At 40.0% G+C, this 23,492-nt stretch overlaps 1 protein-coding gene across 5 annotated transcripts in view; it reads right to left on the reverse strand.

Moving 5' to 3' along the window:
- The window catches only part of zfat (zinc finger and AT hook domain containing), a 148,624-nt gene that overhangs the window by 11,778 nt on the left and 113,354 nt on the right, over positions 1-23,492 (reverse strand). For 3 of the 5 annotated variants that reach the window (XM_087986619.1, XM_087986617.1, XM_043687866.2), the window contains 4 exons: positions 18,923-19,096; positions 17,849-17,937; positions 13,935-14,073; positions 8,458-8,579 (listed from right to left, as the gene is read on the reverse strand). In XM_087986619.1, the coding sequence (XP_087842745.1) occupies positions 8,458-8,579; positions 13,935-14,073; positions 17,849-17,937; positions 18,923-19,096 (524 nt within the window). Of the gene's footprint in view, positions 1-937; positions 4,267-8,457; positions 8,580-13,934; positions 14,074-17,848; positions 17,938-18,922; positions 19,097-23,492 lie in introns of all 5 variants that reach the window. The other 2 variants (XR_015757035.1, XM_087986618.1) reach the window with 2 other exon arrangements.

Here is a 23,492-nt window from a genome sequence, read left to right on the forward strand (position 1 = left end):
TTGTACTTCATTACGCTTTTGTCCAATGAAAGAAAAATTGAATTTCTTTTGACTAGTAGGGCAAACAACATTGTTTTGCTTTGTGTCTGGGATGCAAGGGTTGTTAGCAAGAGCAGCACTTTCTCAAGCCCATTTGCCTTTGAGAAGGACCAAGCTTATTCCTTGAACCACTGTAATCCATATGTTGTGAGTATACCCATTGTATTTTTACAGGATGTTCTAGGATTTTGACTGTATGAAATTGAAGCAAATATTTTCACATTTTAGTACACAGCATTTACATCAATTACTCTAAAGGACAATGACTACGTGAGAGTGGCCACATTTTTGTTTTAAAAATAATCCCTGCAGACACTGGCTTGAAGGTACTCACTGAAAGTTTTCATCTTATCTAAAAATGCTAAACCTCTTCTCTTTTTTTTTTAAGGCTGATCTTTAAATACGAATCAATATCACTACTTATATTCCTTACATACACTTTCAAAAGTCATCTATTTTGAACCATTCATGAATTTATGAATGAAATCTGCAAGCAGTGGAGATGGGCGCTCCTGTTTGTGGGGTGAATATGGGTCCACAACAGGACATGGCATTGGCAGTGGCGTCAATGAAGTGGACCCAGTGATGAAGAGATGGCGTCTAAAGAGCGGCAACTCCTATATTGGTGGGTCCAGAGCAGGCAGTGCTGAAGTGGTGGAGGAGGGGTGGAGGTGCAGGCATCGTTGGTAAGTTGGCTTAGGGCTCAGGACTCATGGCAGAGGCAGCAGAACGAAGATAGGCTCTCTTTCAGTTACATCATTTTATTCTTAAGTATTCAAAATGGCGCCGGATTGTGGTGACTGTTGAAGCTTTTCACTGTATATTGGCATCAAATTAGGTATCACACAGTCACACTCCACTCTATTACAACAATATAACTCTGAAATTAATTTACTACCTTATTCTGGTCTTATTCATGATTCCAATCTTCTTGTCCATTTGAAACTGCAAACTCTTGCAAAATTGTCCAAATTGTTTTTTGTTACTGTGTCCTTGCTTCCACTAGGCCGAGTTGAGTGGTGGCTTGGCAAATCAAGATATGAAGATATCTCCATTGGTCTCAAATTTGAAACCAACTCCACATGTAATCTTGCCTGTAATTTTCTTTTTCTGTGCTCTCTATCCCATCAGCTACTTGGTCAAAGCTGGAAAATATTCTAACTCATAACTTAAATTGCTCCAATTTCATCATGGTAATTGGATTTTTAAAAAAAAATCAGTTAATAACAAATCAGGAACAAAAAGCTAGTGTCATTATTGGTGATCATGTAAGTACCAGATTTCCATAAAAATATAGGTGGTTCATTAGTGTCCATTTGGAAATTAAATCTGCTGTCCTTACTAGGTCTGATGTATATGTGGTCACACCTATAGCAATGTAGAGAGAGGATTGGGCAAGGGAGAACTCCAAGATGGGTAATCAACATCACCCGGAGAGGGGTGTGTTCTGAGAACTGGAAAACAATGCAGCAGGGGAGCACACTGAAAACAGGACATGAGGAGGGTCTATATGAAGAGCTGCCTCCTAGTCTTGGTTCTTATTTCAGTAAAGGGAAAGAAGTTAATTGTGAGTACTGGAAAGCTTTTCTACTATTCTAATTGCAATAAAAACTTTGTAAAGTTATAGGATGGCAGTTCAGTTCAGTCAAGTGGAGTGAACAATCCATGGTCTGTGTGAGGTTGTTGAAGCATTATGTATCCCTGAATAAATCATTTGCAGGAAGTGTCACTGTAACTTGAGTAGTGGCTCAAGTCAATGTTGCGTATCCATGAGGCAGAGGACTACATAGGTTGCACCTTTAGGGATATAATGATATCTCAAGTTAGAGGTGTATAGGCAGCAAGGGAATGGCAGAAGGCTAAGAGAACCAGGTAGGACTCCCTGAGTCTATCATGCATGCTAACTGATATTCTATTTTGGACATTGGTGAGGGCAATGGTTCCCCAGGAGAGTGCAGCCAGGTCCAAGTTGGTAGTACCACAGGTAGCTGAACTGGACAGTGAGGAAGCAAAAAGAATGAAAGAGCAATAGCCATAGGCGATTCCATAGTCAGGGGATCAGACAGATGTTTTTGGAGTTGTCAACTTGACTCCAGGATGGTGGTGTTTTTAAAAAAAAATATATAGAGGAGTATAAATTACAATATATAATAATCTGGATCCTGGTATACAAGGGGCAATTTGCAAGTTTGTAGATGACATTAAACTTGGAAGAAATGTAAACTGTGATAAGCACAGTGTGGAGTTCCAAAAGGCCAAGTTGATAGAGTTGACAGGTGGCAGTTGAGTTCAATGAAGGGGAATTTGAGGTGAGGCACTTTGGTCTGAAGAACACTGAAAGACAGAATAAGATAAGGTATACAATTCTAAAGGAAGTGCAGGAGCAGATCATTGAAGGTGGCAGGACAGGTGATGAGAGCAGAAAACATAGAGTGCTCTTGGCTTTGGAGCATAAGGGCATAGAGTTCAAGAGTAAGGAGGTGATGTTGAACTTGTCCAAGGTAATTGTTAGACCTTACCTGGGGGTTTTGTGTGCACCATAGGCGTCACATTATGGGAAAAAAACTGAATGCATTGGAGAGAGCACAGAAGCAATTTACTAGAATGGTTCCCGGTAAGGGAAAATTCAGATGAGGAAGCAGATTGAAGAAGTTGGGACTGTTCTCATTGTAGAGAAGAAAGTTGAGAGGAAATCTGATTGAGGCTGAGCTGGCTGGATAAAGCAAATAGGGAGAAGCTGTTCCTGCTAAGAAGAAATAAGTCCAAAATGTGATGTGCAAATGAAGGGCGATGTGAGAAGGAAAACTGTTTTACACTGAGCTGTTGAATTCACTGCCTGGAAATGAAGCAGGGGCAGGTTCAATTGAGGCATTCAAGGGGGCATTGGATGCTTATCTGGATATTAAGGGTGAGCAAGGTTATAGGAAAAAGGCAGGAGATATCAATAGATAATAGAGGCAGTGCAAGCGCGCTCGGATGATTGACCTCCATTTTACCGTATTAATACTGTGATTCTGATTCTGTGATGTTGCCTCCCTAGTGCCAGAGTAAAGGAGCTGCTGCAGGATAGTCTTTTGGGGGTAGGTGATCAGCCTCCATTTTGGTACAAATGATTTCATCAGGAATGGGGATGAGGCTCTGAAAGCAGATTTCAGTGAACTGTGAAGAAGTTTGTAAAGCAGGACTTTAAAAGACAAAGCTCAGGATTGCTCCCAATCCAAAGTGTTACTGAGCTTAGAAACAGGAGAACTGAGTGATTGAATACATCACTGGAAAGCTGGAGTAGGAGGGTGAACATCAGATTTATGAACCATTGGGACTGATTATGGGGAAGGTTGGACATCTGCAGATGATGTAGTCAGCACTGAGAAATATATTATTCAATAAAATTGAGCAGTATCCAAAGATGTTTATCAGAATATTAAGAGTAAGAGAAAGTTTGCATAATTTTCAGTATCTGAATTACGTTTCCAATTAATCTTCACTCACTAAAGAAAACCATCTTAATTTCTTCAATCTTTGAATATCTCTCACCTTGGCATAATTCAAACTAACCTCCTCTATACCTTCTCTAGAACTTTGACATCCTTCCTAAACGATAGTGTTCAGAATTGTACACAATATTGCAGTTAACCAGTGGTCTGTAAAGTTTTAGTAATTTGCATGCGTTGGTATTCACATTATAAAGCTAAGTAACCCAAATATTAACTGTCTTACCTAGCTACCCTGATGCCCGGAAGGATTTGTAAAAGTGAACTCTCAGGTGTCTCTGCTTTTGTTACTTCTTCAAAATAGTACAAATTAGTACAGTTGTTTTAGATGGTAATTGATGGTACATTATCTTGTTTCTGTCTTTACATTCTCTATCACTTCCCATGATTTGAATTTACAGCATAATTACCATTTCACCTTGGTTGAATGGCCTGGATGAACTTTGTTGTTTAATTAAATATTATTTGTAAAAAAAAACACAAACTAGAGTATTTGTTAATACATTTTGTATTTCCTTTTTTAGTTAATTGACTCTCTTCTTTGACCTATTACTCCCCAACAACTTATGATACTGTGCACAAGCACATTTTACATTTTCAAATTATTGAAAACCAAACAGCAGTACTGATGGGTTGACCAGACATGTTAATGATCAATAAAAGAAAACACTGCAGGTGCTGGAGATCTGAAACAAAAACAGAAAGTACTGGAGAAACTCAACAGATCCAGCAGCATCTGTGGAGAGAAAAACAGATTTAATGATTAGAGTCTGGTTCTGATGAAACATTAACTTGGATTACAATGTTGAAGAAAGCAGTTCACTACCATCTTCTCAAGGGCAAATATGGATGGGCAATAAATGCTTCTCCAGCCAGTGTAGTCCATATATCATGAATGAATTTTTAGAGTAAACCCCATTTCCCTGTATTCCTGATGAAGGGCTTTTGCCAGAAACGTCCTGCTCCTCGGATGCTGCCTGACCTGTTTTGCTTTTCCAGCACCACTCTGATCTAAATCCCCATTTCCCTGTTGATTGCCTACTTCCATTAGTACCTGCTCAAGTAATACATTGAGTAAAATTTTCATTTCTATAATCAAGTCCTTCCATGGTTTTCCTTCCTCATCTCTATAATCACCTGTAGACATGATTTGAGATATCAGTGCCTCTCTAATTTTGAACTCTTGTACGCTCCAATTATAATTGTTAGATCATTGATCACCAACATTTTTAAGCATGAGATCACTTTTTGAATTTAAGTGCGACAATTTACGTGGACTGTCGGAAAATAAGTTTTATAATTGTGGTTGTTTCACTGAACAAACTTGACAATTCTAAATCCAATATAGATAACATGGGAATCTTGTATTAGAGTGTCTGCTGCATCTCTAATGGCTCAATTATTAAATCTAAAATAACTCATGATAATGAGTTATAAAATGCTATACACAATCAGAATCAATGTTGAGTCAACTAATCTCAGTAAGGTCAATAAGAGCAGTACTACACCTGGTTAGGAGTGACTTCTGCTGATTCCTATGCAGTGACTCCTAATGGATTGAATGTTGCTGATGCTAGATTAAATTAGGTTAACTTTAATCTTTAATAACTATTGTTTAGCACTTTATGTCCTTTGACATTAAAATACATATGAAGAAGGGCTGCAGGTTAACAGTATAAAAAGTAGGAGCAGTAGTACATCTTACCTTAGATCAGAAATATTCACAGTATTCCAAATGCTGTCTGACTAGTGCTCTGTATAGTTTTAGCAAGACCTTTTTAATTTTTTCCCCTTTGAAATAAAGGCCAACAGTCCATTTACCTTTCCTATCATATGGTAAACCTGTATGCTAGCTATGGTTCATGCACCAGGACCTCCTTCCCATCCCCTCTGTGCGATAGCTTTCTGCGATTTTCCTGCCATTTAAATAATACTTAACTCTTCTATTCTTCCTGCCAAAGTGCATAATCTCACATTTTACCACATTGTATTCCATCTACTAGGTTTTTCCCTAATGCTTGACCTGTCGATATCCTTCTGCAAATTCCTTGCATCATTCTTACCATTTGCCTTCCCACCTATTTTTGTATCGTTCACAAAATTGGTGATGATACATATATTTCCATCACCAAACTATATATAATATATATATAATATATATATATATATATAAAATGATGGCCCTATCACTGATTCCTATGGCATTCCACTAGGTATAGATTACCATACTAAAAGCGTATGGGGAGGCAATGGCTTAGTTATATTATTGCTAGACTGTTGATCCAGAGACCCAGGTCATGTTCTGGGGAGCCAGATTCGAATCCTGCCATGGTACATTGTGGAATTTGAATTCAACAAAAATCTGGAATTAAGAGTCCATGATGACCATGAATTGATTATTGGAAAAAAAACCCACCTTGTTCACTAATGCCGTTCAGGGAGAGAAACTGGCATACATGTGACTCCAGACCTACAGCAATATGGTTGACTCTTAACTGCCCTCCCTGGCCTAGCCAATGATGTCCTCATCCGATGAATAAAAAAAGTCACCTTTTTCCAAACTCTGTCTTCTATTAATTACTCAATTTTTCCCATTGTTATCAGATTTTTGAATGAACTTCTCAAATGTTAATGTTGATCCCTCTCTTTGCACCCTCTTTTTGGCTGCAACACTGTATTCTGTTCTGCTAACTGAGACTTTTTTTATGGTATAATCTGCCTGTAGAGTATGCAAAACAACACTTTTCATTATATCTTGGTATATGTGACAAGTATAAGTCAAATTAATCCTAATACTAATATACTAGCCCAAAACCATGAGCTCTTATCTAATTAACTAACCATACACGTGGCAAATTATTAAACACCTTTTGGAAATCCAAATATATTACACCTACTCATTCCACTTTATCTACTTTGCTTGTTAACAACTGTGATGGACTAGGCCAGACCACTCAAAACATTAAGCAGGCAGCTCCAGACTGCTTCGGTAAGTGTACACTGAAAATTACCTGGAGTAAGATAGCTAGGTTGACTACTAGATTTTAAAACAGACAAAAATGTATTCACAAAATTACACAATGAAACACTAAGAACAGAATAAAGAGCCCCTACAGAACTCAACCTATCCAATCTAGACTTAATTATGCTGTTGTGAATATACATAACACTCCCAATAAGCAAACTCCTTTAAAACCCAGTATAAATCGAACACATGCTTACAGGTTGAAGTTGAAGGACAGAAAAGAGAGAGAATTTCCACAGTTCCCTGTTGAACCTCCCAGTTCAAGAATGAACTAAAAACTGCTCAGCTCAGCTCAGCTAGAGAACTAACCACTCCCCTCTCTGTATACAGGTCACTTCTAAAGCATGACCATTTTAGCTTGAAGTCTCATCTGTTTACATATAAACAAAAGGCCTCTCAAAATCCTTTTCATCTCTATACCAAACCAGACTGATCGGAGTTTGGCCCAGTTTATTGCCCCTCTGAAAAAAACCAAGGATAGGTTTCCTTGAGCCAAGGAACTGCTTTTAGAAAAAAAAGGGACTAGCTTTGTGACACAACTCAAACAAATTTGTGAGGCATGATTTCCCCTTAACAAAGCCATGGTGACTTTGATTGATTATATTATGTATTTCTAAATTTTTAGTAATTACATCCTTTATAATAAACTCTACCATTTTCCCAATAACAGATTTTAAGTTAATTGATCTACAGTTAACTTACGTCTTCCTTCCTTTTTGAATAAGGGTGTTAGATTAGCAGTCATTCAATCATCTAGGACATTTCCTGAATCTAAGGATTATTGGAAGATTAAAATCAGTGCATCCACTAGCTCTGTAGCTATATGCTTTAAAACTCTAAGATACCGCTGATCAAATCCTGGGGAATTATTAGCCCAGTTCATGAGCTTTCCTCGTATTTTATGCTATACCAGCACCACCTGCCCCTGATTATGTAGTATTTTTAGAATGCTATTTATGTAAAAATTGATGCAAAGTATTAATTCATAGTTCTGCTATTTCCTGGTTTTCTACACTTATTTCCCCAGCCTCAAACTACAAGGGAGATCTTTTACACTGCAATTGTTTGAATCCTCCCTCTTTATAAAGCAGCACCTCCAAAATAGCCTGATCCTTGTTTGAATCCACAACATTTTGTTCTAGAAAACAATTTTCAATATACTTAATCAATGTTTCCATATGGCTGCCTCTGCTAATTTGATTTCCCAATCTACATGAAAATTAAAGTCACCAATGGTTAATGTGCTGCCTTTTTAAAATGCCCTTTTATATCCTTATTTATTCTCTGTCCTATAGCACAGCCTAAGAAACCTACAAATTATTCTCACTGGTGTCTTCTTCCCCTTGTTATTTCTTACGTCCACGCACGTGGATTCTATAATCATCCGATTCAAGATTATTTCTTGCTACTATACTTGCTACTTGCTCCCATACTAACAAGGCCACCCCAGCAGACTCCTTGCCAGCATTTGCAAAAGTTTATGTACCTTTGAATATTTAGTTCCCAGCTCTGATCTCCTTGTAACCAAGTCTCTGTAACATCTATAAGATAACATCCATCATCTTCTATTGATGCTGTCAATTCATTTATTATGTTCCAAACATTATATACATTCAAGTAAAGTGCCGTTAATTTGACCTTTTTAACATTTTATGCCACTGATGACCAAGCTGCTGCTCTTTTTAAATGCCGGTACACTTTGTCCCTTCCTGTGCAACTCCATGCAGAACTATCAAACTACTTGCTTCTGCAGTGCTGACTTTGTTTTTGCTTTATAGCCTACATATTCCTTCATCTGAACCCCTCTCCCCAACTCTAATTAGTTAAATGCAGTGTTGAGCTGGCATCATCTGGAACTGCACTCCTGTAAAATTTAACACCTTTTGAAAAAGAATTAGGTACCTGTTCTATGGCTTCCCCTTCTATGCTGCCCACAATCTTCAGTCCATGTTTGTTTTTCAAGTGTCTGTTGAGCTCCCATTTGGTACCATAAACAAAACTGCATACTGGACACTTTACACCACCTGTAAAATAAAAAGGGAAAACGGGTCAGAAATTCAGTTTAGAGTAGAACAGGATGGTGAAATTGTGAATAGTTTAGTTCAACAACAACACCAACATAAAAACAAGTTACAATTATATATCACCTTCAACATATGAAAATGTCTCAGAAGCCTTATAAAGGAAAGGAAGACTCTGAGCCACCTGAGGGAATATTAGGTCAAAATACTAAAAGCTTGGTCAAATGCATAGGTTTTAATGAGTGTTGTAAAGAAGAAAAATAGGGTTAAGAGGTGCAGTGAGTGTATTTTAGAACTTTGGATCTATGCAACTGAAGGCATGCCCACTAATTATGGAGCGATTAAAGTTGGAGATACATAAGAGTACAGTAGAGAAATGCAGATATCTCAAGTCTAAAAGAAATTACTGGGATATGGAGGGGCAAGGCTAAAGAGGGATTTGAAAAAAGGGTGACAATTTTAAAATCAAGATATTGCTTGTTTCGGAGTCAATGTATTTCAGCGAGGAAGTGGTGAGAAGGGACTGTTAAGACATAGAGGACAAAGTTTTGGATAGTCTCAAGTTTCTTGAGAGCAGAATGTGGGAGACTGGAAAGAATGTATTGAAAAAGTCTAATGAGGTGGTACTGAAGACCTGAATCTGGGTTTCAGTAGTAGACAGGCTAAAAAAGGGGAAACGTTAGATGGATGTTATGAAGGTACAAATAGGTAGGCTTGGTGATGGCATGAATATGATTGTGGAAGTTCATTTCGTGGTCGAGTGTGACATCAATGATTGGCCTGAGTCACTACTACTGGAGAGATTTGGAATCAGTGACAGGGGTGTTGAGTTTGAGACACTAAAGATGGAGGCTTCGTTAGACTTATTGATATTTAATTGGTGGACATAGTTATTCATTCAAACTTGAATGCCAGAGAGTCAGTCAGAAAATACTAATGCAGTGGAGGGACTGTGACAAGTTATGGAGTGATATATCAGGGATGTATTACCACCTTGTTCTGGTCCAACTATGATAACATTGCATTTGCACATTTGACATTAGGAAGGCAAAATTGTAAAAGCTGAGCTTAAGGAGAAAAGAGAAAGATCAAAGACAAAGTGAATACTCTCTTGATTTGGTAGGAGGAGGAAAATATTGAGGACAGACTTTCGAAGTGTATACTGGGGATTGAGTATGTGGCTGTCAAGATAATGTGGCTGTCAATGATAGAGTAGCAGGGAGTGAAGGAAACTTGAAGTGAGAAGAATGAACACAGTGATGGAAAGTGCAGACAAATTAATTTTTGAGGTATAGCTGCTCTGTTACATGGAAGCTATTTGATAGAACATAGAACATAGAAGAATACAGCGCAGTACAGGCCCTTTGGCCCTCGATGTTGCGCCGATCCAAGCCCACCTAAACTACATTAGCCCACTATCCTCCATATGCCTATCCAATGCCCGCTTAAATGCCCATAAAGAGGGAGTGTCCACCACTGCTACTGGCAGGGCATTCCATGAACTCACGACTCGCTGAGTAGAGAACCTACCCCTAACATCTGTCCTATACCTAGCATTCCTTAATTTAAAGCTATGCCCCCTCGTAATAGCTGACTCCATACGTGGAAAAAGGTTCTCACAGTCAACCCTATCTAAACCCCTAATAATCTTGTACACCTCTATCAAGTCACCCCTAAACCTTCTTTTCTCCAATGAAAACAGCCCCAAGTGCCTCAGCCTTTCCTCATACGATCTTCCTACCATACCAGGCAACATCCTGGTAAACCTCCTCTGCACCCGTTCCAGTGCCTCCACATCCTTCCTATAGTATGGCGATCAAAACTGCACACAATACTCCAGATACGGCCGCACCACAGTCTTATACAACTGCAACATGATCTCAGGACTCCGGAACTCAATTCCTCTACCAATAAAAGCCGTACGCCATATGCCGCCTTCACCGCACTATTTACCTGGGTGGCAACTTTCAAAGATCTGTGTACATGGACACCAAGATCCCTCTGCTCATCCACACTACCAAGTATCCGACCATTAGCCCAGTACCCCATCTTTTTGTTACTCTTACCAAAGTGAATCATCTCACACTTAGCTACATTGAACTCCATTTGCCATCTTTCTGCCCAGTTCTGCAGCTTATCTATATCCCGCTGTAACCTGCCACATCCTTCCTCACTGTCAACAACTCCTCCGACTTTCGTATCATCCGCAACCTTGCTCGCCCAACCTTCTAGCCCCTCCTCCAGGGGGTCATTTATAAAAATGACAAACAGCAATGGTCCCAAAACAGATCCTTGCGGAACACCGCTAGTAACGGCACTCCAAGATGAACCTTCACCATCAACTACTACCCTCTGTCTTCTTCCAGCCAGCCAATTCCTAATCCAAACCTCCAACTCACCCTCAATGCCATACCTCCGTATTTTTTTGAAGTAGCCTACCATGGGGAACCCTATCAAACGCCTTACTAAAATCCATATACACCACATCTACTGCTTTCCCCTCGTCCACCTCCTTAGTCACCTTCTCAAAGAATTCAATAAGGTTTGTGAGGCACGACCTGCCCTTCACAAAACCATGCTGACTATCCTTGATCACATTATTCCTATCCAGATGTTCATAAATCCTATCCCTTACAATTCTCTCTAAGACTTTGTCCACAACAGAAGTGAGACTCACCGGCCTATACTAGGGTTATCCCTACTCCCCTTCTTGAACAAGGGAACCACATTTGCTAGCCTCCAGTCTTCTGGCACTACTCCTGTAGACAACGAGGACATAAAAATCAAGGCCAATGGCTCTGCAATCTCCTCCCTTGCTTCCCAGAGAATCCTAGGATAAATGCCATCAGGCCCAGGGGACTTACCTATTTTCACCCTTTCCAGAATTTCCAACACCTCTTCCCTACATACCTCAAAGCCATTCATTCTACTTAATTGTAAATCAGTATTCACATCGGCAACAATGTCCTGTTCCTGAGTGAATACTGACAAAAAGTATTCATTCAGTGTCTCCCCAATCTCTTCAGCCTCCACACGCAACTTCCCACTACTATCCTTGACTGGACCTATTCCTACCCTAGTCATTCTTTTATTCCTGACATACCTATAGAAAGCCTTAGGGTTTTCCCTAATCCTACCAACTAAGGACCTTTCATATCCCCTCCTTGCTGCTCTTAGCTCTCTCTTCAGGTCATTCCTGGCTACCTTATAACTCTCAATCGCCCCAATTGAACCTTCACGCCTCATCTTTACATAGGCCGCCCTCTTCCATTTAACAAGGGATTCCAATTCCTTATTAAACCACGGCTCCCTCACACGACCCTTTCCTCCCTGCCTGACAGGTACATACTTATCAAGGACACTCAATAGTTGCTCCTTGAACAAGCTCCACATATCAATTACGCCCTTGCCTTGAAGCCTACTTTTCCAAGCTTCATACTTTAAGTATGAAGGGTTCATACTTAAAACATTGACATGTCTCTTCTCTCAACAGATAATGATGCTCTTTGAGTGTTTCTAGCAGCTTCTATTTATTCAAGGATTTCCGTCATTTGTAGCACTTATTCTTTTTTAAAAATATAAAGCATTGCATGTCAGTCAACTGAACTTTTAAATAGCACCTTGCATCTGAGAATGCTTCAGATTGTAAATTACTTTTGAAGTATAAAGATGGCAGTTGTTTTTAATTTTGTAAGATGCCATATTAGACAATAGACAATAGGTGCAGGAGTAGGCCATTCAACCCTTCGAGCCTGCACCGCCATTCAACATGATCATGGCTGATCATTCCTAATCAGTATCCTGTTCCTGCCTTATCTACATAACCCTTGATTCCACTATCTTTGAGAGCTCTATCCAACTACTTCGTAAATGAATCCAGAGAGTGGGCCTCCACTGCCCTCTGGGGCAGAGCATTCCACACAGCCACCACTCTCTGGGTGAAGAAGTTTCTCCTCATCTCTGTCCTAAATGGTCTACCCCGTATTTTTAAGCTATGTCCTCTGGTTCGGCACTCACCCATCAGCAGAAACATGTTTCCTGCTGCCAGAGTGTCCAATCCTTTCATAATCCTATACATCTCAATCAGATCCCCTCTCAGTCTTCTAAACTCAAGGGTATACAAGCCCAGTCGCTTCAGTCTTTCAGTCTAAGGTAATCCCACCATTCCAGGAATTGACCTCATGAACCTACGCTGCACTCCCTCAATAGCCAGAATGTCTTTCCTCAAATGTGGAGACCAGAACTGCACGCAGTACTCCAGGTGTGGTCTCACCAGGGCCCTGTACAGCTGCAGAAGCACCTCTTTGCTTCTATACTCAATTCCTCTTGTTATGAAGGCCAGCATGCTATTAGCCTTCTTCACTACCTGCTGTACCTGCATGCTTACCTTCATTGACTGGTGTACAAGAACACCCAGATCTCTCTGTACTGCCCCTTTACCTAAATTGATTCCATTGAGGTAGTAATCTGCCTTCCTGTTCTTGCCACCAAAGTGGATAACAATACATTTATCCACATTAAACGGCATCTGCCATGCATCTGCCCACTCACCTAACTTGTCCAGGTCACCCTGTAATCTCCTAACATCCTCATCACATTTCACCCTGCCACCCAGCTTTGTATCATCAGCAAATTTGCTAATGTTATTGCTGATACCATCGTCTATATCATTAACATATATTGTAAAAAGCTGCAGTCCCAGCACGGATCCCTGCGGTACCCCACTGGTCACTGCCTGCCATTCCGAAATGGAGCCGTTTATCACTACCCTTTGTTTCCTATCAGCCAACCAATTTTCAATCCAATCTAGTACTTTGCCCCCAATATCATGCGCCCTAATTTTACTCACTAACCTCCTGTGTGGGACTTTATCAAAAGCTTTCTGAAAGTCCAGGTACACTACATCTACTGGACCTCTCTCGTCCATCTTCAGAGTTACATCCTCAAAAAATTCAAGAAGATTAGTCAAGCATGATTTCCCCTTCATAAATCCATGCTGACTCTGTCTTATCCGGTAACTACTATCCAGAAGTGCCGTAATTTCATCCTTTATAATAGACTCCAGCATCTTTCCCACCACTGAGGTCAGACTAACTGGTCTATAATTTCCTGCTTTCTCTCTCCCACCTTTCTTAAAAAGTGGTATAACATTAGCCACCCTCCAATCCTCAGGAACCGACCCCGAATCTATCGAACTCTGGAAAATAATTATCAACGCATCCACGATTTCCCGAGCCACCTCCCTCAGTACCCTGGGATGCAGACCATCAGGCCCCGGAGACTTGTCAACCTTCATTGATTTAGGAATCAATGTTAACTGCAAGCTGCATGCATTATTTTAAAGAAAATCTCTAATACCTTGCTGTGTCACACTTTCTTGAGCTAGTACACCAGTTCCAGCATTGACATATTCATCATTGGGATGTTTTTTGTGGTAATGTCTCTTCAGTGATCCAGCCATATTACAGGAATAGTGGCACAGTGCACAACGGAAAGGCTGAAGTAAATAAGGAGAACATTATTAATAACAACAACTAAATCAGTAACACAGAAACACTAAATAGGATTAGCAGCAGGGATGTTCTGCAACAGTTACACCGACAATAAGGATAGCGGTAATTTTTCCACCAACTATATGGATAGCAGCACCAGCTTAGCAGCAACACCTGCATCAAAAACAGGGAGAGCAGCAATATCTCCACCAACAATAGGGATAACAGCAGTATCTGCATGAACAACAGGGATAACAGCAACATGTGCACCAACAAGCTGGGAAGGCGGCAGTGTGGTGGTAAAGTCACGCAGGTAATGCAGAGATCCAGGCTAATGTTCCAGGTAATTTAAGGTCAAATCTTTCCATGGCAGTGGTGAAATTTGAATTAATTGAAATCTGCAATTAAAAGCCACTCTAATAGTGACCATGCAATTATTGACAATTGTTATAAAAACTCACATAGTTCACTTAGATCCTTTAGCGAAGGAAATTTATGGGCGGCACGGTGGCACAGTGGTTAGCACTGCTGCTTCACAGCGCCAGAGACCCGGGTTCAATACCCGCCTCAGGCGACTGACTGTGTGGAGTTTGCACGTTCTCCCCGTGTCTGCGTGGGTTTCCTCCGGGTGCTCCGGTTTCCTCCCACAGTCCAAAGATGTGCAGGTCAGGTGAATTGGCCAAGGGAAATTGCCCGTAGTGTTAGGTAAGGGGTAAATGTAGGGGTATGGGTGGGTTGCGCTTCGGTGGGGCGGTGTGGACTTGTTGGGCAGAAGGGCCTGTTTCCACACTGTAAGTAATCTAATCTAATCTAATCTAATCTAATCTAATCGAAATTGGCCACTTGGTCAGCTCTACATGTGACTTCAGGCCCACAGTGATGTGGTTGATTCTTAACTGCCCTCTAAAATGGGTTCGAAAGCCAAACAATTCAAAGGCAATTAGGGATGGGCATCAAATGCCAGCCTTCCTAGCAACAACCACATTCAATAGAACAATGTAAATATGGATGAATAGTGACATCTGTATTAACAATAAGGGATGGACCAACATCTGCACAAACAGCAGTGGTAGGAGTCACAACCACAAAAAAAAGGAAAAACTGCATCTGGATTTTTAACATTCATTTACAGGATACGAGCATCATAAATTAGGCTCGCATTTATGGCCATCCTTATTTGCCCAGAGGGCCTAGGGGAAGGTAAATTAGGTTGCTTGCCTTGGTTATCTGGGACATCAGCACAACTATTTTAGAAGTTGTTAGGCCCTCTAATTGTCACACTCCTCCTACCCACCCATGGCCATTCATTCTAGCTTAGCCAATTCATGATGCCTACCATCCCATTACAGTTCCACATGCCTACATACCTTTCACGCCAACTCAGCACTAACTCATGATTGTACCCAATCCCTAAGAATCTTTATATCCTTAGCCAGTATCTACCATGATCAGTCCTTGGAAGCCATTTGGTAATCAAAAACAATAAACTTCTAGAGCTAATTTAACACTTACTCCTACACATTTGACAAATTCCAAATTCACAAAATCTAGTCAAAGCTTTTAAATCTCAACTAATTAATCTCTTATAAATTATTAAACTTTTATTTGACCTAATTTCATAGATAGCTAATCCTTTGACATACTCTAAAATTGGAAGTCAAAATGTGAACCAGAATTTTCCATTAGGCTGACTGTAGTTTTCAAATCCAGCCAAGCATTCAAAATGACATAATAACAGTCCTTGGAGAAATGTACACAAAAACTCTATTAAAATTGTTAATGGTTTCTTCTAACTTGTGCCCGTCAGAGGTTGTTTTATAAAACAAAAGCTCACAATGCCAGTTGTAGCTCTTTATTTTATAGAGTAGAGCATTTAAAAATCTTCAGATCATTAGTCATACAGAACTCATCTGTCATTCAGGACATTTATGGGATTCCAAACGATTGGTTAGAGACTTTTCAACAGCGAAAATGCTGTCTGTTCGAAATTAACATGGAGTCAAATGACATTGTGGAATTCAGGTTTATTTCCTATGTGAATCATGCTCCACCTTCTTTCTCTACTGACAAAAATTTCAATCTGTTGGAAAGGGGGAGAGGGAGCATGACTTTTGTGTCTGGCCCCTGCCTGTCGTTTTTAAAGGATCCAGATTCTCCTAATTCCATGCATCTCATCTGTTCAATCTCTCTCCCAGCCATAATCACAGTTCTAGTTGATAGAATCTGTGGATGAGTGCCATGCCTCGAGGAATTCCCTGGCTGTTCTCTGTTTGGCTTGCCCTATAATGGTAGTGTTGTCCCAGTCGAATTCATGTTGCTTGTCGTCTGCGTGTGTGTGTGGCTACTAAGGATAGCTGGTCGTGGCGTTTCGTGGCTAGTTGATGTTCATGGATGCGGATCGTTAGCTGTCTTCCTGTTTGTCCTATATAGTGTTTTGTGCAGTCCTTGCATGGGAGTTTGTGGATGAATCCTTTGATAACCAAAGAGATGCAAAATTAACAGCTGGGTAGGAATGAAGATAGGTCAACAGGGAAATGAGCTATTTTCTAGTCTAAATTGGTAGCCATTGCTGTGACTTCTGCTTCTGCATGGCAATTTTAAAAAAAGGATTCCTGTGTTCACAGGGACCAGGGCAAATAGAGAGCCTGGACGCAAGTTAGAGTAGTGGAATGTGGAATACTAAAACATTTATTGCTGCTCAACATTTTTACCTTTAAAGCTTTCACTTGTTTATTGAACAAAATTGTTTGCACTGTTTCTGCCCTGCTCTTGTCAAGTTGTAGCTGAAAAATGTGTTGCTGGAAAAGCGCAGCAGGTCAGGCAGCATCCAAGGAGCAGGAGAATCAACGTTTCGGGCATAAGCCCTTCTTCAGGAAGTTGTAGCTGGTCAGCTTCTGAGTGCTCTTAAAGGCTGACTAGCTTCATAGAAATCTAGAAGGTTCAAAAGATGAGCTCTTCTAAAAGATCCCTAATGACCTCAAGCTACCCAGTTAATGAGACAAGAATTTCATATTTCCATCTATTGCCCTGCCCCTGTCCTTCGTAAAGTCAGGGAGTTTAGGCAAGTTGGGAATGGAGGAAGCAGATCAGCATGCAGGACATATTTCTTTTCTTTCCCACCTCTGTTCCTTCCTGATTGGAGATGGGAAAACTCCAGTCTTAAGTTCTCTAAATGTTAATAGCAATCATTATATCAAGGGTAACAGCAAAAAATGCAACATTACTGTGTTCTCTTCAAAAGAAGTATGCCTCACAAATAATGTTTCACCCCTTTAGTTTGCCATAAATCAATATTTGTCTCTGATGTTAGTGTCAGGAATGATGCTGAACCAAATAGCAATAGGATAAGGATCTGGTCATAGCGATCTCCTGTTTCCAATCATTCCACTGCTAATAGTTGTTAAGAACTCATGGGGTTTACTATAAAAAGAGAAAGCACACTACAGGCCCTTTCATTCCTCTACAACTTGCTTCTTGGGATTGGAAAAGCTTTCCTTTCAGGAAAGCAGCACTCAATAACAGTTGAGTCAGGAATTCAAGTGGGCTGAGATTGCACAGCCTTCAAACATGATAGGAAATGCATCGTCAATCACATTCTTTTTGATAGTCATAGATAACACTGTTCATCAACTATTTGATTTACTAGCAATGATTCTATATCCTGACTGACAACCTTGGTTAGATTCCCTGATAATAACCTTCTCTAAAAGTAATACCAAACCATCAAAGTTTGTGTCGTAATCATCTCATAAGATTTTACTCCAGGCAAATAATTCTTGCCTTGAAAGCAGCATGCTGTTCCATATGCCGAAGGAGATTTGGCTTTTGTGCAGCGGTATAATCACATACTGTACATTTATATTGTTTACCTGCAGGATAAGAAAACAGCTAGTATGAGAAAGGAAATATGATCAATAACTTTTGCAGTGAAATTACCACTCAGAAAATGGTCCGTAAATGATGCTAATCTACTTAATATTGAAAAACAATTAAAATGAACACAGAGTCAAGTCATGTAAATGTTTAAAATGGTTTTCAGCTCAAACAAATAAACATAATTTGAATTACAGATAATTTTTTTAAGGTTGGAAGCAAATTGTTTAACATCTAAGGCATACGGTGTAACCACAGATTGCTACATAAATTTTAAGAGGCCATAAGATAAAGAAGTAGAATTAGTATAGTTTCATTGAGTTTGCTATGCCATTTGATCACAGCTGATATGTTTCTCAAACCCATTCTCCTGCACTCTCTACATAATCTTTGAAGTCCCTACTAATAAAGAACCTAATTATGTCTAGTAGCAGTGAATCCATTATTCTGTTCTAATATTCTAACTTTGCAGAGTGCCAAACTGGCAGTGTTGATAGTTGATACCTAATCTGCCCTAGTGTTTTTTCTCCAGTTCTGGGTAGATGCCTGAATGAGACCTTAAGACAAGTATTTGAAAATTAATGGATTAATATCCTTTTAAAGGCTCAGTGAGAAGCTAGTTGCTGATAGTGGGATAGGAAACCAGATTCTTCAGTAGATCCTGTGGATGCTGATTTCAGTTAAATTCAGAAACAAAAAGCCCTCCTCTCTGGATGCATCAATGAGTAGTATTGATGATCTAATATTGATATTTGCTTGCAGGAGCTGCATGTGAAGGCACAACCACTGATGGCAGTTCACACTAAGTATGCAAATACAAATTGATCTTCTAAACTCTTGGTTTATTGCAGGCGAGATATCTAAATTGAGAGAATTTTGGCTGGCAAACACATTATGTTTGAGCACTCAATATAACTTGGCAGTGTCCTCGCTGATTCAGACACCAAATTATAAAAGGTGCTACTGTGTAACATTACTCACCATCAGCAGTGTGCAACAACTTATGACTCTTTAGACTGCCTTTCGATTTGAATTTCTTTCCACACAAGTCACAGAGGTGTGTTTTCTCAGTGCTGTGACGATTCATGTGAGCTCTCAAGTTGCTCTTACTGCGTGTGGCATACTCACAAACTGAACACTTGAATGGCTTCACTCCTGGAAATGAGAAAATTTATAAGCACCATTTAATACTTGTGCCACATAAAGTGAAAGCTCTCAAATTTTCCGTATTTATTCATATACTCAAACATAATCTTATTTGCCAGTCAAAAGTCCCTGAACATAGATGTCATGGCTTACATTGAACAGAGACTTTAGAAGATCAGTTTGCATTAGCACATTTAGTGTGAACTGCCATCAGTGATTGTGCGCCCACATACACGTGTATACCACAATACAAATACAATTTCTCTAACAAAAATCACTATTTTCTTCCAATTTCAATAAGAAAATTTTGAAGCTTTTTGATTTGATTCCTTTACGTCATTATGTTGCTTCATTCGATGATCACAACATAGGTAGTTTTTAAAACAAGTTTAAGAAAAGCCTGTACCGAAAACTCACTTAAGGGGGTTTGTCAATGCAAATAATGGTGCTAGTAAACCTGTAATAAATCTCTCTGACTATACGCTCTCAGAGCACAAGTTGTTTGTTCACGGTTTCAATTTTGGCGTGCCTGTCTCCTACTTCAAGAAAAGAGTCTGAACTCTACTCCTGTGAAATATCTGACCACAAATCAATTTCCACTGGAGGAGCTGAATCCTTAAAAGCCTGTCCAGCTGGGATTTACTGGGATTGTAAACAACTTGTCTGAATTACATGTAGTGTATATGTCTGGCAATATTTTAAGGCATCAAAGGGTTTACCTATCAGTTACCCAACAAAGAGACTGCAATACTAATCTTGAACAAACAGGATTATGTCAACAAAATGCATGTAGTAAATGATGGGTGTAAGTTTGCTTTCATTGGATTTGCCACTAAATGTGACTGGACAGCTCGACATGAAAGCAAGATTAAAAATACTTGTTGGGCTTCCATAAGAGCAATGAGCAGCTAGGTGATATATAATAGGGTGCATCCTCACAACTCACAAGTCCATGCATGAATAGGATGCCCAAGACGCACAAAAAAGATGTCTCCTTTCCACATTATCTTAGCTATGACTGGTTCTATACAATCTGCACTGGCCAAATGACTGGCTGAATTGCTACAACAGCAGGTATTCTAAAGACATGGTGAATGACTCCTTCATATTTGTAGGCCTCTTGTGGAACAATGGTAATGGCGTGACCTGAGTCAGAAGGCTTGGGTTCAATTCCCACTTACTCCAGAGGGGTAATGCACCAAACAAATTATAGAGTCACAGAGCTGTACAGCATGGAAACAAACCCTTTGGTCCAACTCAACCGTGATCAGATTCCTAAATTAATCTAGTATAATTTACCAGCATTTGGCTTATATCCTCCTCAACCCTTCCTATTCACATACCCATTCAGAATGCCTTTCAAATGTTGTAATTGTACCAGCCTCCACCACTTCCTCTGGCAGCTCATTCCATTCTCACACCACTGTCTGCGTGTAAACATTACACCTTAGGTCCCTTTTAAATCTTTCCCCTCTGACCTTTATTCCCTCTACTTCTGGACTTCCCCAGCCTGGGAAGTGTAATTCACTAATTCCATGCCCCTCATGATTTTATAAACTTCTGTAAGGTCATCTCTCAGCCTCTGAAGCTCCAGCAAAACTGCCCCAGCCTACTTAGCCTCTCCCTATTGCTCAAATCCTCCAAACCTGGCAACATCCTTGTAAATCTTTTTTGAACCTTTTCAGGCTTCACTGCATTATTTCTATAGCATGGAGACCAGAATTGAATGAAATATTCCAAGCGTGGCCTAACCAATGTTCTCTACAACTGCAACATGACCTCCCAACTCCTATACTCAATGCACTGACCAATGAAGGCAAGCATACCAAATACCTACCTTTGCTATCTTGTCTACTGGGGACTCCACTTCCAAGGAACTATGAACCTGCATTCCAAGGTCTCTTTGATTCAGCAATACGCCCGAGGTCCTTACCATTATAAGTCCTGCTCTGATTTGCCTTTCCAAAATGCAGCACTCACATTTATCTAAACTAAATTCCATTTGCCACTCCTCGGCCCATTGTGATCAAGATCCTGTTTTACTCTGAGGTAACCTTCTTCTCTGTCCACTACACCTCCAATTTTGGTGTTATCTGCAAACTTACTAACCAAACCTCCTAAGTTCACATCCAAATCATTTATATAAATGACAAAAAGCAGTGGAACCAGCACCAATCCCGTGGTACACCACTGGTCTCAGGCATCCAATCTGAAAAGCAATCCTCCATCATCACCCTCTGTCTTCTACCTTTGAGCCAGTTCTGTATCCAAATGGTTAGTTCTGCCTGTATTACATGCTAATCTTGCTCATCAGTCTACCATGTGGAACCTTGTCGAACACCTTACTGAAGCCCATATAGATTACAATCAGTGCTTTGCCTTCATCAAAGTCTCTTTTGTACTTTTTCAAAAAACTCAATCAAGCTGGTGAGATATGATTTCCCACACAGAAAGCCATGTTGACTGTCCCTAATCAGTCCCTACCTTTCCATATACATGTAAAAACTGTCTTTCAGGATCCCCTCCAACAACTTGCTCACCACAGGCTCACCAGTCTATAGCTTGCTGGCTTTTCCTTACCATCTTTCTTAAATAATGTCACCATGTTAGCCAACGTTCAGTCTACCGGCACCTCACCTGTGGCTATTGATGATACAAATATATCAGCAAAGGGCCCAGCAATTCTTCTGTAGCATCCTGCAGAGTTTTAGAGTACACCTGATCAGGTCCATAGATATATTTACCCTTATGCATTTTAAGACATTTTTCAAGCTGTTGCTAATTATTTCCCCAAGTTCTCTATCTTCCATTTCCTTCTCCATAGTAAATGCTGATGCAAAATACTCATTTAGTATCTCCTCTATCTCCTGCGGTTCCACACATAGGTGGCCTTGCAGATCTTTAAAGGGTCCTATTCTCTCCCTAGCTACTCTTTTGCTCTTAATGTATTCATGGAGTCTCTTTGGATTGTCCTTAACCCTATTTGCTAAAGATATCTCATGTTCCCTTTCTGCCCTCTTGATTTTCCTCTTAAGTATACTTTCTCTGCATTTATACTCGAAAGATTCACTTGATCCCTGCTGTTAATTCCTGACATATGCTTTCTTCTTTTTCTTGACCAAAACCTCAATTTCTCTAGCCACCCAGCATTTCCTATACCGACTAGGAATATACTGTCTCTGGACTCTCATTATCTCATTTTGGAAGGCTTCCCATTTTCCAACCATCCCTTTACCTGCGAATACCCGCACCGATCAACTTTTGAATGTTCTTGCCTAATGCTATCAAAATTGGCCTTCCTAAAATTTAGAACTCTAACTTTTAGATCCAGTCTACCCTTTTTCATCACATTTTAAAACTAATAGAATTATGGTCATTGACCCATATTATGATTAAGAAAAAATCCTTCGCAATGGTGAAGACTATTTAGGACGTATACATCAATGGAAAGGTTGAAAAAGAGGTTTGCCAGGAAGTTGCCTGGACTGGATTGTATTAGCTATAAGGAGAGGTTGGACAAACTTGGATTGTTTTCGCTAGAGCATCAGAGGTTGAGGGAGCAACATGATAGAAGTGTATACGATTAGGAGAAGCATGGCTAGGGTGGAGCTCAGAACAGTTCTGAAGATGCGTCACTATACCAGAAACAGTTCTGCTTTCACTCCACAGATGCTGCCAGACCTGTTGAGTATTCCTGTCAATTACTGTTTTTGTTTCTGTTTTCCAGCATCCACTGTTCATTGTTTTTCTTTGTCTAACAAATACCAGCCTAACCTGGCATTTTATCATAAGAGAACCCACTCATTCCAGGTATTAGTCGAGAGTGTGGCACTGGAAAAGCACAGCAGTTCAGGCAGCATCCAAGCAGCAGGAGTGTCAACATTTCAGGCAAAAGCCCTTCATCAGGAATGGCTCCACGGATACCACCTGACCTGCTGTGCTTTTCCAGCACAACACTCAACTCTAATCTCCAACATCTGCAGTCCTCACTTTTGCCCATTCCAGGTATTACTCTGGCAATCCTCTTCTTTACTGCTTCTAATGTATTGTCATCTTTTCTTAAATAACGTGATCAATAAATGGTGGCACTGGAAGAAGTACTGCAGGTCAAGCGACATCTGAGGAGCAAGATGGTTGACGTTTTAGGCTTAACCCTCCAGATGTGGTCTCTCTCATGCCCAGTGCAAATGAATCATTATCTTCATGTTCTTGCCCCTTGCAATGAATAATAAAAGACTATCAACGTTGCTGATTATTTGCTCTACATGTGTATTTGCTTTTTGCGACTTAGGCATTTGGAACATCCAGATCCCTCTGGATCACAGAACTTCACAATATCTCACCATCTAAATAGTATGCTTCTTTTAGATTCTTCTCATTAGAATGGATAACTATCTATTTTCTC

This window comes from Chiloscyllium plagiosum, unplaced genomic scaffold (genome assembly GCF_037043375.1).
Source record: "Chiloscyllium plagiosum isolate Xiang-an unplaced genomic scaffold, Cpla_swu_hap1 HiC_scaffold_4, whole genome shotgun sequence".
NCBI lineage: Eukaryota > Metazoa > Chordata > Chondrichthyes > Orectolobiformes > Hemiscylliidae > Chiloscyllium > Chiloscyllium plagiosum.